Source organism: Lepidochelys kempii, chromosome 2 (genome assembly GCF_965140285.1).
Source record: "Lepidochelys kempii isolate rLepKem1 chromosome 2, rLepKem1.hap1, whole genome shotgun sequence".
Taxonomy (NCBI): domain Eukaryota; kingdom Metazoa; phylum Chordata; order Testudines; family Cheloniidae; genus Lepidochelys; species Lepidochelys kempii.
Window position 1 is genome coordinate 49,367,846 of NC_136381.1, and position 13,369 is coordinate 49,381,214.

The window sequence follows — 13,369 nt, forward strand, 5'->3', positions numbered from 1 at the left end:
GGTATGACGGGTATGGGAGGGAAATAAACTAGAGTTGAGCTAATAATTGATTGTTTTGGTTTGGTGGCTGAACTGAACACTCTGGGGGAAAAATTGCTTCATTTTGAACTGAAACTGAATGTTCTCAGTCTTTTCTTACCAAAATGCAAAACCCCAATTTTTTTCATGCAGATCAAACAAAACATTTAGAATGATAATTTGAAACACCATTTCATTTCAGAAATATCCATCTGAAATTACTTTACATTGAAAAATGTCAGTTCAAAACTGAATACTGAAACGAAACAAAATATTAAGACATTTCCAAATCTTTTTTCCAGTTTTGTTACCTGAATTCATGAACTGTTTCGGTGCTCTGAAAAATGCATTTTTTGGCAAATTTATTATTCATTGCTTTACTATTCTACTCAGTTCTTTCAGTCTGGACTAAATTTTGACCAGTCCATCCCATACAAACTGGGTGTTTGATTGGCTTTTATTACTGATAAATGACACTGAGGTTATAGTAAGTATTATTTGTCTTAAAGAAGTAATCCTGCATCATTTCAGGCTGCGTCTTGGTTCCTTATCTCACATGTAAGCCTCTGCACATGGAGAGGAATGCAAGTGAATTTGACAAGGGCAAGGCTCTTCCTTTACATTTGTTTAAAGTGTCAAAACACAAGAGACTGCACTGTGCACCACAGATCCATCTTTTAAGGGAAGATCAGCATAGCTGGATATACGGCTTCCTGATATAGACCACTGAAAGGCTATGTATATTTGGCATTTCTGCCTTTGCAACAGAAATCACACTGGCCTTAAACAGTGATGGTTTAACCCTTTTTATTGATAGGGGTTAAGAGTTTCAATTTTGATCCCCTTCCCCAAAAGGCCACTGCATGTAAAGGCAGGAAGTACAAACTTACTAAGTCATGCGTGTTACTTTCAGCAAATGAATAAACATTGTGTATTCAGCGATCCATTGTTTACAAGTTATGTGACAACATTCAGAAGGCCACAGCAAAATGCATGACTGAGCCAAATTCAGTTGAATCAAAATGTTAGAATTGTCACAGTGCTCGGGATACAAGAAAGAAAGGAAGGAGGGTTGCACAGCTCATTTGAGAGATGATATAGCCATGAATCATAAGCTGAATGTTGCTCATAATATAACAATACATGCCCACTGCAGAGCTGCAATGGAAGCCAAAGCCATCACACTTGAGGAAGCTTCTGCCAGGAATGACATACCCTTCTCTATAAACATTCGCACAATCTCACTGCTGACGAGAAAGGTCATTCACTTAAAATGGTCTACTCCAGTTCTGGTCAGATAATCAATATAGAAGCAAAGTGCATGGTGTACTGGAGTGAAAATTTCAGCCAATTGCTAATGGTACCCCAAATTTCTTTGGACCCTGACATTAAGGTCACTGCTAAGTTGACCTACTCTGCCCAAAATGATCCTTTCTTCACAATATCATGAATTAAATAAAGACAGATTCATGTTATTCCTATGAGACTTTCTTGGCTCATGCTGGCTTGTTCCACCCTAACATTGTTGAATGTTTCCTTGTTATAGTGAATTGCACAACTACACAGATGCACAATAGTGCATCTAAATGGATGCTAACAAAGTGAAAATATATCCTGCACTGTTCTATTACCCCTGCAGGTATGGGGTGTGAGGACAGAAAAAGGCATTTTGCATTAGCACTAATAATGGAAGTTCCGGTCCTATTGGTTCCAAGAGACGTAATTAGCACAGACCAACCACCTTTTCTTCAGGCTCATTGGAATCTATTACCTGACTTGACTTCCACCTCACAGACTACTGAATACCATTCTATGTCCTCAGGACTTCCACTTCACAGGACTACTGAATATCATTCTAAGTCCTCAGGGCAATGAAGCTGCTAATTCCATTCTTAAACTTTCAGGTTATTGTACTGCAAAGTACAGAGGTGAAGTAATGAATAAGAGGAAATTTCAAAGTGACCCAACTGTACTATGTGTTTCCTTGCAGGAAACTAGAGTTCATGTACATTATTAGAAATGAACCAGATCAGTTCAGAAAAGTTCAGGCAGAATACTTCTTAATATATGAGTTAGGTAGGATCAAGGATAGTACACGTCCAAACGAGAAGTAAATTTTATTAGGAATGAGGATTTTCTTGGAAGCAGAGATCCCCAAATGATATCAGTGTGGGGCAAGTACCAATTAGTGATGCCCTGATGAAGTACCACATCTTTGAGATGCTATCGGGAGTCATAAAGATACATGTCTGTATCTTCCAGTTCAAGCAAATAGCTAAATGGGTTGGGTACTACAGTCTTCATCCATTTCTAAGTTATACAGAAATGTTGTGAGGGGTTGTACCAGGCTTTTGCTACCCTCTGCTGGAGGCCATGCCCAAAGGAGAAAGTATTCTTTTGGGGAAAATAATGGCAGAGAAGTTAGATCTCCAGGAACTTCCTAGGGAGGCCATCCAGCATCAGCCATGGAGGGAACCAATGAGAACTGATCCTCCATCAGCTGGAAGGACTGGGAGCAGACAAAAGCCAATCAGGCCTGATGGCACTGTAAACTGGCTTGGCTACTTCATCCAAGAGGCAATTCTGTCTGAAGCTGGAGGAATTATCTTTCCTATCTTAACTCCAAAAGCCAGCTTGTTCAGCCAAAGCCTATTTTTGTTTACTTTGTGGAATGTAAAGCCCAGATGGCCACCCTGAGTTGAATATCAATTTGACTGATGTAAAATTACAAAGAGTTTGCTTGTGAGTTGCTCCAGTGGCTCACATGAACCCATAACAAATGTGTTATGGAAGACATTACCAAGTCTTCCTGTTAAATTTGTGTCTGTTATTTTTCCTGTCACCCAACATTAGAAATAAAACCAAAACCAGGATCTCTTATTTAAGAGTATTTATTTGTGTTGGTTGTCCTCAGACAGAAGTGGTGCTGTTACTTTAATTGCAGTCATGCAGTCCTGTTTCATTGCTTTTGCTACCATAAGATGAGTCCAACAGCAAAGGAGGAGAACATAGCAGTCAATTGCTTTTAGATATTCAATTAAATTCTGGTCTCAGATACTTGCACACAAATGTCAGTGACATCAGGCTCAAATGCATATATGCATGAGGATAAAATTTGGCCTTGAGACATATAAGTAAAATGTTATAGTATTAAAAATGGAAGTGAAATAACACTTAGGATGCTAAAGGGCTTTCTACAGAATCTATCCAGTTTCATCCATCAAGAAGGCCTACAAATTCTCTACTCTTAGTTTGATCTAACACCTGGATTTCAATTTTCAAAATGAAATTGTACAATATTAACCTTTCAGTTTGTTAAAATCTTAACTTGCTTTAATTATCTATGGGAATTTAGTGAGTCTTTGTACTCTCAACAGTTCTATATGAATACAAAGGCCAAAACTCTGCCCTCAGTTACACACAGGAGTTCCCACTGGATTATATTAGTACAACTGATAATAGAATTTGATCATATTGCCCATTTTAAATTCAGATGACATTGTTTCTTAGTTGGAAACCTCTATGGTCTTGAAAAAGGTGAGCACTAAAGAACATAAGGATAGTGGGAAAAGGCCTTTTCTAGCCATTGGTAATTATACCATTTTTCTCCCTTAGAAATATCCATAAAAATACTACTGCCAAAGCTAACACAGTTGTTATTGAGATCCAAACACAGATTCCACATTTTCACGTTAAAGTTAGAGTTTGCCTCACGTAATTTTTGACCTCTCAAAATTAGATTAATTGATCCACGACATTTCATTACTCAGCATTTCAGAATCAGAAACAGATCTGCCTCCAGAGGAAGAGCAGTAGAGAGCACAAAGCTAACTAGGCTTTGAGATGTAGGAATTTCCTCACTCGAAGACACCCAGTTTTAGTACAGATTTTATTGGAAAGAGGCTTTCACCACCCTTCCTTTCACAGGCTGAGGAGGGCGCCAGTTATCCACCATTGGGCGAGCAGGTTCTGTCTCAGCATTGATGGAAAGGCTACGAAGCTTTGCCATCTGCAAGAAAGCAAAATTAAAATGTCAACATGGAATCCACTTAGGGGTAAATTCAGGGCGTAAGGCCTAGACCAACAAGCTGGGCCAACCACTGGGTGTTGGGGAGGAATCTCCCTACAAAGTCACAGGAGCCACTGCATGGAGACTACTGCAGCCTAATGGCTGGAATAGCCTCTGGGGATCCTTACACAGTCAATCTCTATAGCAGAGGATCCTCTGAGCATGCCTTGCCTCTTTATGCCCCATCTCCACACATCCTCGCACTGAGGAGCTCTGTGGTGCGCAATGGATAGGCAGCCCTTGTGTGCCCCTTGTGCTGTAGAACTGCAGTGGAAATTACCCTTCATGATCAGGGAGGCAGAGTAAGAGTATAAAGGATGACAGAAATCATGGTGACAGCTTGCCTGCAGAGTATTTAGTTAATATTTTCAAAAGGCAGTGAAAAGTTCATCAGCTGGATTTTTAATCTGAAACATAATAACAAATGCATCATGGGCCTCATGGCTCACTGTATCCTGTGTTCAGAATGTAAGGCTGTCTTTTAAGCTGGCAAAAAAGCAAGAGTGGTTTAACAAGGTTTTGTTCCAATGAAGGAATGTAATTCTATTTTAGAGAACAGAGGCATGTGTTTTGCATTCCATGAGAAATCTGCCCAGCCCAGCCTGTGCCACTTCCCACAGTTCCCATTGGCCAGGAACAGTGAACCGCGGCCACTGAGTACCTGCGGACGCTCAGGTAAACAAAGTGTCTCGTGGCTTGCCAGGGGCTTACCCTGCACTAGCCGCGAACCAAGTTTGGGAACCATTTAATGGGATAAAATAGCCTGGGGACCCATTGCCTAGATACTACAGCAAAACTATATAAATATTGACTGTAGATAGATGGACAGACAGACAGATACAGTGGATAAATCCAGTTCCACGTCTGTATTCTCCAGCTCAGTCTTGCCGCCAGGCTCAATGTGATGGGGTGCAGGGAGCACTGGTTTTGCAGAGTACTATGACATGCAAGGGGTGTGGACCACCTATGCAGGGGCTCCAAATCCTAGCCCCTCCCTTTCAGCACAAGAACTGCACCATTTTGTCCTAGCAATAGAGCTCTCAGCGGTTGCGAGGGATGTGTCAGGATTTGGTCCCTTGTGAGAAGCCCTTAGGGCTGGATTTTCCAACAAATCCTTTGCTTCAATAACAAGCTGAGGCACAGGCTATATCCTGTTGTGGTATAGTAGGAAGACCCGGTACTAGTGGCAGCAATATTGTTAAGTAGGATGCTGCCTCCTGCAATGCTTTGAATGGGTTAGGAGCAGGACCTTCAGTTTGTTTCTTTTCTGCTGAAAAAATTAAAAATCCAGGGTTAACCTCTCTTTCTGTGATGCCACAAGCTGCATTTTCCAAGTGCTCTTCAGGACTTGATGACGTTCTCTTGCTCTGCAGCCAGAGGGCCCTACTTCCAAAGGAACTCGCTCCTGCTGTACCTCCCCCGCCACACTGGAGTGCACCAATGGATGTTTGTATGTGCATTTTCTGTAAAGTTCCATGCATGCCAGGAGTGTTGTAGAAATAATATAATAACAAAGAGTGGACTGGGTAATGGCTCACAGCCTAATGCGTGTGGAGTGAGCACATCTTTCCAGGTGCACCAGTTGCACACTGGACAATTCGGCCCTCAGTGTCCCAGCCATACAGAAGGAGAACAATCTTGGCCACTCTGTCAAAGGGATTAGCACTTACAACATTACTGTCAGCAAGTCTGAATGTTAGCAGGCTTCTAGGATTAGAGATCTTTAAGGGTCTGATCCTGTGAACTTCTCTCAGGTGATGGTCACTTATACTGTCAGCTCTTTGGGGCAGGGATTTTCATTTTGTTCAGTGTTAGTACTGTGCCCAGCACAGTGGGGCCTTGGTCCAAGACTGGGGCTCCTTGGCATGACTACAAATATTACTACTAATAATTCCGTCTGTAAAACAGCATAACCCCAAATAAGCAACAAAGCATGGCTACAAGTACTAATTATCCATGTTTTGAAATGATCAGACTCTCTGGATGAACCGATCAAGGTGCTCCCTTGCAGGTTACACACAGGCCCTGCTGGCTACTGGGAGAACAATTAATGCCATGCCTAAAACCTGCTACTGGCACTATTTAGAAAGAAGAGTGTTGTCTGAATACAGCAGTGATCAGAAACACATCAGATGGAGCTGGATCAATGATTCAGCACATAGTTGTTGCATTCTAAATGAATTTCACACTAAGATCGACCCTTAAAGTGGGGGAAGAAGAGAAAGTTGATATTTTTATTGCTGATGCAACACAGAGCTGTTCACTAATAGCTATGCCTTCATCGGAGTTCCAAATAAATGTACTGTAAATACCTGAGTCAGTAATGAGGCTCTAACCAAACTTGTGTTGTTGAGCCAGGAAAGCTGACCAGAGCCAATTTGCATTTTGCATGCAAGGAGAAGCTCTCAAATATCTAATACCTTTATATTTTGGTATAAATAGGGAAAAATAGGGAAGTGACCTCCAGATCAGCTCTGTATTTGAATGAGCTATGAAAATGCAGCGATGAGCTATGTTAATATAGTCATGCAGGAGCTTATGTTAGCTTTAACCTTTGGGACTAAGGTTCAAGTCAGCCCCTCAGTTCTCGCAATCTCACTGTACTCCGCTTAGTCCATTTTTCGTATAATAAGCAGCCACAAAAGTATCAGGTCAGAATTTGGAAATCAAATTGTTGTGTGATATGCTAATACCAACCAGAATCTATATGCAGTGTCAAAGATGCCGGCACTGGCTTATTTGTACCATATTAAAAAAGCACCTTGAGATTCTAGGATGAGAAGTTATACATATGTAAATACATATGTATAATCTAATACGTACCTGTGTAACATGTCACTCACTGACTCCTTGAATTTTCATTTTCCTATTTAGCTAGAGTCTTGAAATTTGGGACACTCATACATTGTGGACTGCTGAGTGTAGGAACAATCCTAGATTAGAAAACTGATCTTTAAATGTGAGATCACCAAAATGATCATTGGTCAATTTTATCAGATTTCTACCATTTAAGTGCTGGGGCAGGGGATGGAAATGTACAAATATATTTATTTCTCCTCAAAGACCATCATCTTGGGTATGAAGCCTTCAGCTCAGAGAAATGAAGGTCACCCAAAGTTACCACTTCTGTCTACTAAAATTTAGCCAAGAACATTTCCAGAAATGTACTTTTTACATAGAAATTAATGCAAGTTTTGCAATCACCTTTGTTACACACTGCCACCTAGAATGTGTGGGGCAGGTCACTGTACTTTTGAAATTAGTATTTCAAATAAAATGGATTTTAGGGAAGAATCTTTTGAAATATTACATAAAAGCTAAATTAAAAGAACATTATGGCTGTAAAATGAATCCCTAAGAAATGCCAAACATAAGGTCGCATTATGATACAGTTTTCAATTAGATGATCATAGGAACCCCTGCTTCATTCAGTGCATACTGCATGAGCCATTGGTTGACTATTTATTATTAGTCTCGCTCATCGTGCCTCATTCATTGCACTCCACAGTAAAAATTTTTTTTTTTACTCAGTCTTCATTCAAGTATAATTGGTGATTTTGCTCAAATTTTCAAAAGGAAAAAAAAATCAACACAAATAGACATCAGACCTGGGAAATTTTCTGCCTGAAAGATGGAAGTTAGAGGGAGTTATAGAGGTGGGCATTTCATGGAGATATTTTGAAATTGGTTTAGTTCAAATTTGGAATGAAAACCAAAAATTTAAAAATTCTCTGAGAAAGGGAATGGAGCACAGGCTCTGAGGCTGTCCCTTTGGGATGCTGCCCAGGGGCCACAGATCCTGAGGTGATCTATTTGTTGGGCTGTCCCAGAGCAGAGGACCCTGGGCTTTCGAGGAGCTGTGGGCTGCAAGCCAGGTCTTATCCCAGGCTCTCAGTTCCCAGTAAGGCCCTCTAGGCAGGTTACTGAGGAACTTGGCTCTCCAGCAGGTAGCCAGGCAGGCTGCCAAAAAGCCAGGCAGGCAATCTGGCTGAAAACCAAGCAGGGTTTGAAACCTGTGAGGCAGGCAGGATTCCATGGGAACCCTGCCTGGGTTCTGTCAAAACTTCATCAAAATCAAACCGTCTCTGCCATTTGTTTAGATTTCAAAAAAATGGCAAATTCCAATAAAAAGTTTCATTGCATTTTTTCCAACCAGCTCTAACTGAAAAACCCCTTAGAATTTAAATGGTTTAAACATACGTAACTATAACTTTTGTTACATGCATCAAACGTTCCGCTGATTTATCACACCACAGAAGTATCTAGGTTAGTGGCTTAAATTTTGATAAGCTTGGTGTATGAGCAGCGCAGGTTTTGGTTTTGCAAGGACAGAAGACTCCCATGCACTGCTCCAGACTAGGGACCCAGTGGCTAGGCAGCAGTTCCACAGAAATGGACCTAGGGGTTACAGTGGACAAGAAGCTGGATATGAGTCAACAGTGTGCCCTTTTTGCCAAGAAGGCTAACAGCATTTTGGGCTGTATAAGTAGGAGCATTGCCAGCAGATGAGGGATGTGATCATTCCCCTCTATTTGGCATTGGTGAGGCCTCATCTGGAGTACTGTGTGCAGTTTTGGGCCCCATACTACAAGAAGGATGTGGAAAAACCGGAAAGAGTCCAGCGGAGGGTAACAAAAATGATTAGGGGGCTGGACACATGATTTATGAGGAGAGGCTGAGAGGACTGGGATATTTTAGTCTGCAGAAGAGAAGAATGAGCGGGGATTTGATAACTGCTTTCAACTACCTGAAAGGGGGTTCCAAAGAGGATGGATCTAGACTGTTCTCAGTGGTAGCAGATGACAGAACAAGGAGCAACGGTCTCAAGTTGCAGTCTGGGAAGTTTAGGTTGGATATTAGGAAAAACTATTTCACTAGGAGGGTGGTGAAGCACTGGAATGGGTTACCTAGGGAGGTGGTGGAATCTCCTTCCTTGGAGGTTTTCAAGATCAGGCTTGACAAAGCCCTGGCTGGGATGATTTAGTTGGGGACTGGTCCTGCTTTGAGCAGGGGGTTGGACTAGATGACCTCCTGAGGTCCCTTCCAACCCTGATATTCTATTCTATGATTCTAAGTTCCTATGTGAAGTAATGTGTGCGTGTCACATCCAGCTCCATCTTCTACACTCATGGGTTAAAGTAAGGAGAGAGCAGACAGAGAGGAAAGGGAGAGCTACCACTCCTCCTTGGCCAATGTGGTGAGAACTCCCTTGTACCCTGCCTACAATCAGATCACCTCCACATAGCCCCAAACTCTCACATTCATTTCCTAGTCACCCACTGCCTCCCTGTGAGCACCCCCATCCCCCAGCCTGATTTATGAAACTCTATGGTGTCTGGTGACCTGAATCCTCCCACTGACATGGTGTAGGAAGCCAAAAGGAGGAACAAACAATTTTCCAAATGAGGAAGACAGCTAGGGATTTCAGTCTCTGCTGCCACCTGCTGGCACTAGAATTATATAGAGACTGGGATGTGGGGCTCGTGGGTTGGGTGGCTATATTTGGTGGCAGGCCCAGGGAAACCTGGAGTCCTATGCAGCAATTTTCAGAGTTCCAATGGTGTTCCTAATGAAGCCAACTGAGTAGTTTCTAATAGAAGGGCCCAATCCTGAAATTCAGCTTTCACTCTGTTTTAACTCAGTCTTTATTCATGCAATTTCCCACTGATTCCAGTGGGAGTTTTCCTTATTGAAAGAGTAAGGTCAGGATGATGTGTAAATAAATAATCTCAAATTGTGAAAGAACGATGACAATAGGGGGTTAATGTCCAGCTGAAGTTTACCTGGTCTGGGCTGACTTCAATAGGCTCCCTCAGAAGAATCCAGGTAATGCACTCTTCACAAGGAGGTGTAGTGAAGGAGCCATGGTAGGTCCAATAGTCCCGAGATTTAGGGAAAAGAATTGATGGATCAAAGTTTGGAAAAGGAGCCTCTTTCCCCTTAAATAAACAAAACAGAAATCTCTTTAATAACACTAATGGAGACACCGAGCTTGCTTAAAATGAGAGTCGAGTTTCCATGGAAAAATTAATGAAATGTCCAATATCATGTAAGAGGCTGACCTCCTCCTTTCAAATATTTGCCCTGTAACTTACTTTTCTAGAAATGACCACTAGTCCGAGGCTGAGATTTCCCAAAGAAATAAAATAAGATGCACTTTATCAAAGAGTCCACTGATGTAACTAAGTATTGTAACTTCTCAGAAACTCTTGTCACCATAATGTACTGTTACCTAACAATTGTGACTAACAAGGAGTCTGGTGGCACCTTAAAGATTAACAGATTTATTTGAGCATAAGCTTTCTGATACTGTAATTCTTATGCAAACTAAGATCCCTTCTGTGGGAGTTCTGTCTATATAAGCCCTTAGGTAATTAATTAATTTGAAAAACAGTTTAGGATAGGATTTGCAATGATATTTGTGCTGATATCAGTGAGGGCTGCCTGGCAACCGTGTATTTAGGGGCTGATGGAAAGCCCATTGAAGTCAATGGGGGACCTTAGAGAAGTGAGAGGAGGAATTATATTTCTCCTTAAAGAAGAGAAGATATTCTGGGCCATAGTCACCAGAATGCTCTGGCTGCTATGTGTTGCTGGAACAATGCAAAGCAGCCAGAGCAGACTAGCAAATCTGGCCTTCTGGTTCTTGCTACTGAAGCTACCCAGTTAACTTAATAAAATAAAAACTATTTTGTTACCTTTGTCTTAATATTATCTATTTCTTCAAGAATTCTCTTCATCTCTGGTTTGGGAGTTTTTCCAACCTGTAATGCAGAAAGCATAAATTGAACAGTAGATATGCCAGCTGAATTTGTTTTCCTTCATATCTCACAACTGCATGAAAAATGCTACTTGACCCATCCCTCTGCCAATTAACATTCTCTGACCATTTTGTACTGAAAAACAACAAAACGTTACTCCTGATGGAGGGAAAAAACACCCAGAATAATATAAGAATAAATTACTTGATTTTTCATTACAGTAGTGTTTGCTAAAACTACCTACAAAGCTCAGTCATGCTCCAGTTGAAGTGGCTAGTATAATTCCCACTGATTTGAGTGGGGACAGGATGGGATGCAAAAGAAGAAATTCTGATGATTAGAACTAAATTAGTTTCACATCTCACACAATTTTTACTTATAACAAAGAGAAAATGTATAGTTTCTTTAGCATATATATATATACAAGTTGGTGGTAATTTTCCTACCAAATGCATGCTTTAGCCCTTATGCAGTAGCCTGACTTTAGTAAAGAATAAAACTACATGCTAAACTGAGTACGCAGGGAAAATAGAAGTGGAAAGCTGATATCTTTGCAAAGGATCTGATCTCACGTAAAGAAGTGTAAAGAAATACTACATTATGCCTTCTGATACTTCAGAAGAGGATAGCAGCAGAGTCTAACACTAAAGAAGCTTCTCATCTCTGGAAGAATGGGTTATAACATGGTTCATGTCACCAGTAATGTAAATTTGCCCTTCTTAAACTACCTCCTCTTGGGCCTTGTTCTGCAGGCTTCACATAAACCAAACATCCATTGAAGTACAGCATCAGAGAAGACACCATGACTCACTCTAGTATCACTAGAACTGAATGAAATATCTTCAGTGAATTGCTGAATAGTTTTGACTGAACTGAAAAACTCAAAATGTTTTGATAGCACCAAAATGAAATAATGAAAAGCGTCTCAGCCTTCTCATATGTGAGCGTTGCTGATGGTCGGACTCAAGGTGCATTTCCAGAGATGTGTGGAGAACTGCACGCGGTACTACTACGACCTCTGCTAATAACCAGTGCTCATTCTCACCACGGACACTGACAGCCAAATGAGAAAGAAAAATCATGACAGACGTAAAATATCTGAGGAATTTTCACTACTCAACTACTATTCAACCCACTAAGTTATTTCTACACTGCAATGTAAGCCCAGTGTTAGCAGAATTCTAGTTAGCAGACCCTGGGATTGTTAACGTAGGTCTTGAGCATCTACACTCATTTGTAACCCCAGGACAGGAATTGTTGAACTCTGGGTCTCAACCTGGAGCTCCAGTGTCTACACTGCATCATGTGGATACGAGTCCAACCACACATATTCCAGACTTCCCAGCGCCTTCCCAAAATGTGGCCACTCTGGTCCTTTGTTTGTGGTGCAGTGTGGGAAAACTTGACTGTCCCGAGGACAAAGTCAGCCAGCCATTGGGATTGTGGAATACTTCTGGCAGACTCCCAGAGCACAAGTCCAGTGGGGCGGCATCTACACTGAAAAACAATAGGGCTCAAACTTGGGTCCCACCTTGAATCAGGCTCAGACCCTCCATCCAGGGATCTTGGGTCTGAGCCCTAGGTTGGCACAATTTGCGTGTAGGGGGATTAGGATTCAGCATGAGTTCAGACCCTGGTTTTATATTGCAGTGTAGACATACCAACTGAGTTTTGCCTGGTTAAAGACACTTCAGTAAGGACTTTGAGCTTGTGTCTATTAGTATTAGAGAAGTGCCTAAACCAAAATGCTGGATCTAATTCCAGAATTTGAAGATAGTTTGAATCTGGACCAAATCCAACCTTCATGGTGGGATCCCATTTCTGCATTGGGCTGAACTAGTGTTGTGCCAATATTTAAAAAGGATAAACAGGACAACCCAGGTGATGATAGGCCTGTTAGCCTGGCATTGATCCCGAGCAAAATAATGGAACAGCTGATATGGAACTTGATTAATAAAGACTTAGGGAAATTAATATAATTAAGACCATCAACATGGGTTTATGGAAAATAGATCCTGTCAAACTAACTTGATATCTTTTTTGATAATATTACAAGTTTGGCTGGTAAAAGTAATGGAGTTGATGTAACATACTTGGACTTCTGCAAAGCATTGAACTTGGTTCCCCATGGGAATTTGATTAAGATACTAAAATGATACAAAACCAACACAGTGTATAATAAATGGATTAAAAGCTGGCTAACTGACAGGTCTCAAAATAAAAAGAAAAGGAGTACTTGTGGTACCTTAGAGACTAACAAATTTATTAGAGCATAAGCTTTCGTGAGCTACAGCTCACTTCATCGGATGCATTCAGTGGAAAATACAATGAGGAGATTTATATACACACAGAACATGAAAAAATGGGTGTTATCATACACACTGTAAGGAGAAAAGGAGTACTTGTGGCACCTTAGAGACTAACCAATTTATTTGAGCATGAGCTTTCGTGAGCTACAGCTCACTTCATCGGATGCATGCCGTGGAAGGAGAGTGATCACTTAAGATGAGCTATTACCAGC

The 13,369-nt window shown here is 41.2% G+C and overlaps 1 protein-coding gene across 2 annotated transcripts in view; it reads right to left on the bottom strand.

Moving 5' to 3' along the window:
- Positions 1-2,893: 2,893 nt before the first annotated feature.
- LOC140906553 (carbonic anhydrase 3) overlaps positions 2,894-13,369 on the bottom strand; it is a 28,113-nt gene continuing 17,637 nt past the window's right edge. Inside the window, exons 5-7 of one of the 2 annotated variants that reach the window (XM_073330665.1) lie at positions 10,786-10,851; positions 9,871-10,026; positions 2,894-4,027 (exon numbers count right to left, since the gene is read on the bottom strand). In XM_073330665.1, the coding sequence (XP_073186766.1) occupies positions 3,908-4,027; positions 9,871-10,026; positions 10,786-10,851 (342 nt within the window). In that variant the 3' untranslated portion in view covers positions 2,894-3,907. The remainder of the gene's footprint in view (positions 4,028-9,870; positions 10,027-10,785; positions 10,852-13,369) is intronic. The other variant, XM_073330666.1, reaches the window with a different exon arrangement.